Source organism: Olea europaea, chromosome 7 (genome assembly GCF_002742605.1).
Source record: "Olea europaea var. sylvestris chromosome 7, O_europaea_v1, whole genome shotgun sequence".
In the NCBI taxonomy this organism is placed as follows: Eukaryota; Viridiplantae; Streptophyta; class Magnoliopsida; order Lamiales; family Oleaceae; genus Olea; species Olea europaea.
Window position 1 is genome coordinate 20,697,374 of NC_036243.1, and position 4,301 is coordinate 20,701,674.

A 4,301-nucleotide genomic window follows, 5' to 3' on the forward strand; every position below is an offset into this window, starting at 1 on the left:
ACAATGCCCAGTCTCCAGCGCACATCTTCAAATGGTAAAAGGGAAAGGTGGAGAAATCCAGTTTTGCTTGAGACTGGTGAGCCAAGGATTCGAATCCTGAAATATGAATTTGGCTCTTGGATAAGTGCAAGGGTACAAGCAGCCTTCCACCCTGTACCCTTGGAGGCATAACTTGCGATTTACCTCCCTTCACAATGCTTCAGGACAGGAGTGGTGAGAGACCCTTAAAGTTGGGGTTTAACCTTTTTTTTTTTTTTTTTTTTTTTTTTTTTTTTAACAATGCCATGCCCAGTACTTGAATAGCCTTTAAAACCCCTTCGTCTCCACTCTCACCCGTACAAATATCTGTTCATCTCACAAAAGCTAAAATGAGAAAATTTTCATTAAATAATGTTCCTCATCATATTTTCTTGATTTTTCTCTTTCTTTGGTTTTCATGCAGTATCACTCATGCACAATCGGATCTTGAAACCCTGTTGAAACTGAAATCCTCAATAGTCGGAGCTGACGGGTCGGGTCTAGATGACTGGGTTGCCACCCCGTCGTCTTCTCCGTCAGTTCACTGCACATTTTACGGCGTGACGTGCAACGATGAATTAAGGGTGATATCTCTCAACGTCACCAACGTCCCACTTTTGGGGACCCTGCCGCCTGAGATTGGGCTGCTGAGTGAACTAGTTAATCTCACTTTATCTGGTAATCATATTACCGGCTCGATTCCGATGGAAGTTTCCAGTTTAATCAACTTGAAGTACGTGAATCTCTCCTGCAACCTGTTCAGTGGGACTTTCCCTGAAAAAATTGTGCTTAAAATGACAGAGCTCGAAGTTTTGGACGTGTACAACAATAATTTCAGTGGAAATCTCCCCGTGGAGTTGGTCAAGTTAGAGAAACTGAATTTTCTTAAGCTCGGAGGAAATTATTTTTCCGGGGAAATCCCGGAAATTTACTCCGATTTCAAAAGCTTGATGATCTTGGCTTTACAAGGCAACAACTTGGGAGGAAAAATTCCAGCATCTCTGGCTAAGATTCCGAACCTTCAGGAGCTTTCTTTGGGTTACTATAATTGCTATGAAGGTGGCATTCCGCCGGAGTTTGGTACGATAGCCACGCTGCGATTACTTGATCTTGGAAACTGTAATCTCACCGGTGAAATTCCGGCGAGTCTTGGGAATCTCAAGCATTTGCATACTCTGTTTCTTCAGTTGAACAATCTCACTGGCCATATTCCACCGGAGCTTTCGGGGTTGTTCAGCCTGATGTCACTGGACCTTTCCATTAATCTTCTTACAGGAGAGATACCAGAAAGTTTTGCTGAATTGAAGAATTTGACTCTGCTTAATTTGTTTCAGAACAAATTACAGGGTCCTCTTCCAAGGTTCATTGGGGACCTGCCCAATCTTGAAGTTTTACAGATATGGAACAACAATTTCACTCTGGGACTGCCGGAAAATCTCGGCAGGAACGAGAGGCTAATGCTGCTGGACGTTACACAGAATCGCCTGACTGGAACTATCCCGAAGGACTTGTGTAAAGGAGGAAAGCTTAAGACTTTGATTTTAATGGACAATTATTTCTATGGCCCGATTCCAGATGAGTTGGGTGAGTGCAAGTCCTTGACTCGGATCAGAATAAAGAAGAATTACTTGAATGGAACGATTCCGGCTGGATTTTTTAATTTGCCACAGTTGGATATGCTTGAGCTAAATGATAATTTCTTCACGGGCGAGCTGCCCGATGAGATTTCTGCTAATACTCTTGGGAGTCTTTCTTTGTCGAATAATTGGATTACGGGGAGAATTCCTTCGGCTATTGGGAATCTGATGAATCTTGAGAATTTGTTCCTTGACTTGAACAAGTTCTGTGGCGAAATCCCGGAAGAAATTTTCAGTCTAAAAAAACTTTCAGAGTTGAATTTCAGTGGCAACAGCTTGAAAGGCAAAATTCCAGCTTCCATTGCTCGTTGTTCCCACTTGACTTTCATTGATCTAAGCCGAAACAATCTAGACAGTGTGATTCCTATGGAGATTTCTGTGCTGCAGAATTTGAATGTTCTTAACCTGTCGAGGAACAAACTCACCGGCGCAATTCCAGGTTCAGTTGGGTTAATGAAAAGTTTAACAACTTTGGATCTTTCTTACAATGATTTTTCAGGCAGAAGACCGACAACCGGGCTATTTAGAGACATTGATGATCTGTTTTTGGCCGGAAATCCTAACCTCTGTGAACCTCAGAGCACGTTTTGTTCCTCTGCTTCGAGTTCATCACAAAGACATCCGAGAGAATCAAATATGGTGATCATTGTAGTAATAGTAGTCTTTGTTTTATTGCTAATGGCTGTTGCCTTGATCGCAATTAGAAAGAGAACGCTCAAGAAATCGAAATCCTGGAAACTTACAGCGTTCCAGAGGCTAGACTTCAAAGTGGACGACGTAATAGAATGCATACAAGATGAGAACATAATTGGTAAAGGTGGAGCTGGGATTGTCTACAGAGGCTCCATGCCAAATGGCTTTGACATCGCGATAAAAAGATTAACTTGCCGTGGTAATAGTCCAACTGATTATGGATTTATGGCTGAAATTAAGACATTGGGGAGAATACGGCACCGAAACATAGTAAGACTTCTGGGGTATGTATCGAACAATGAGAACAATTTATTGTTATATGAATACATGTCCCATGGAAGCTTAGGGGAGATGCTGCATAGTGCCAAGGGCGCTCACTTACAGTGGGAATCACGGTACAGGATTGCAGTGGAAGCAGCTAAGGGCTTATGTTATTTGCACCATGATTGTTCACCTTCGATTATTCACAGAGACGTGAAATCGAATAATATTCTGCTCGACTCGGATTACGAAGCTCATGTGGCTGATTTCGGACTGGCCAAGTTCTGCCATGACGCCGGTGCATCTGAATGCATGTCCTCCATTGCTGGCTCCTATGGCTACATTGCACCAGGTGAGTACTTTCTTAACTAGAACTTTTGTTTCTTTACAGATTATTGCATTGTTAATTTTCTGAATTTCTAAGATAGTTTAGGTCATTCATTAATTTGGTTGTGCTGGACATATGAATCCTTCTGTTGCCATATAATACTATAGATTTTTGTCCTGTCCTCTGTGTGTTAGACACTAAAATATAATAGACAAGATTTTATTCTAGCATTACACGGTTTACCTGATCCAAACAAGACTTAATTTACTCCATCGATTATGTTTTAATGAGTTGTTTTGTTTGAAATGCAACAGAATATGCCTACACACTAAAAGTGGACCAGAAGAGTGATGTGTACAGCTTTGGGGTGGTGATGTTAGAACTGATCACAGGGCGAAAGCCAGTGGGGGAGTTTGGGGATGGTGTCGACATAGTGAGGTGGGTGAGAAAAACGACATCAGAGCTCTCTCAACCTTCAGACGCTGCCTCGGTACTAGCAGTATTGGATTCTAGGCTCGTTGGCTATCCCTTAAATGGTGTTATAAACTTGTTCAAGATTGCAATGCTGTGCGTCGAGGATGAGAGCGCGGCCAGGCCGACAATGAGGGAAGTAGTTCACATGCTCACTAATCCTACACAATCTGCCCCTAACCTGCTTAGTCTATGAATTGGCTTTCGAGAATCTGAAAATTTTGGGGAAAAGATAACGATAAGTTTGTAATGTAGTGTAATAACTTCTTGTAGCTTTTGGTCTGTAAACTTAGAAGGGCCAAAAATGGAGCAGGAAAATGTGCTTTGTTGTTGTTGTAGGTGTAATGTTTGTTTTCTGGTTCTGTTTGTCTATATTTTCATGACCAGTTATACAAGTTTCCCCATTCTCTTCCTTATTTATTCTTATTACTTTTGATTAGGGCGGGGCAAATCTCCCGAACCGATCGAACCCGAATCGAATCGAATCCAACCGAACTCGACGGTTCTTGTCAAATTAAATATCCGAACGGGTATCTGAATTGAGAATCGACGGGTACGGTTCGGTTCTCGGTTCTAGACCAAGAACCGAAGAATTAAATAAGAAACGAATCTTTCTAATTTTTTTTTTTAAATCAAATTATTTTAATTTTAATTTTTTTAAACAAATTAACGATTTCTAAATCCAAATTTTTGGCCCAATAATTTGTTTCATTTCTAATTTTTTTAATTTTTGGCCCAATTACCTATTTTATTGTTTCATTTCTTTGTCAAATAAGATCAAATCCACTAAATAACCCTAAACACTTATACTAAAGTGCATAACATTGTCTCGACTCTCGCGGCCTCGCTAATATCCCAAAACCTATATAATCATCGGCCGATACTGTGACCTC

General features: G+C 40.9%; 1 protein-coding gene across 1 annotated transcript; it reads left to right on the plus strand.

Moving 5' to 3' along the window:
* Positions 1–287: 287 nt before the first annotated feature.
* On the plus strand, positions 288–3,822 carry LOC111397375 (receptor protein kinase CLAVATA1-like). Its single transcript, XM_023024273.1, has 2 exons — positions 288–2,961; positions 3,252–3,822. Exons 1-2 carry the CDS (start codon positions 369–371, stop codon positions 3,602–3,604), a joined length of 2,946 nt encoding a protein of 981 aa, XP_022880041.1. The 5' UTR covers positions 288–368; the 3' UTR covers positions 3,605–3,822.
* Positions 3,823–4,301: the final 479 nt, after the last annotated feature.

Coding starts and splice junctions, on each gene's coding strand:
- LOC111397375 (XM_023024273.1), top strand. CDS start 369: ATGAGAAAATTTTCATTAAATAATGTTCCTCATCATATTTTCTTGATT. Junction 2,962..3,251: donor CTATGGCTACATTGCACCAG/GTGAGTACTTTC, acceptor GAAATGCAACAG/AATATGCCTACACACTAAAA.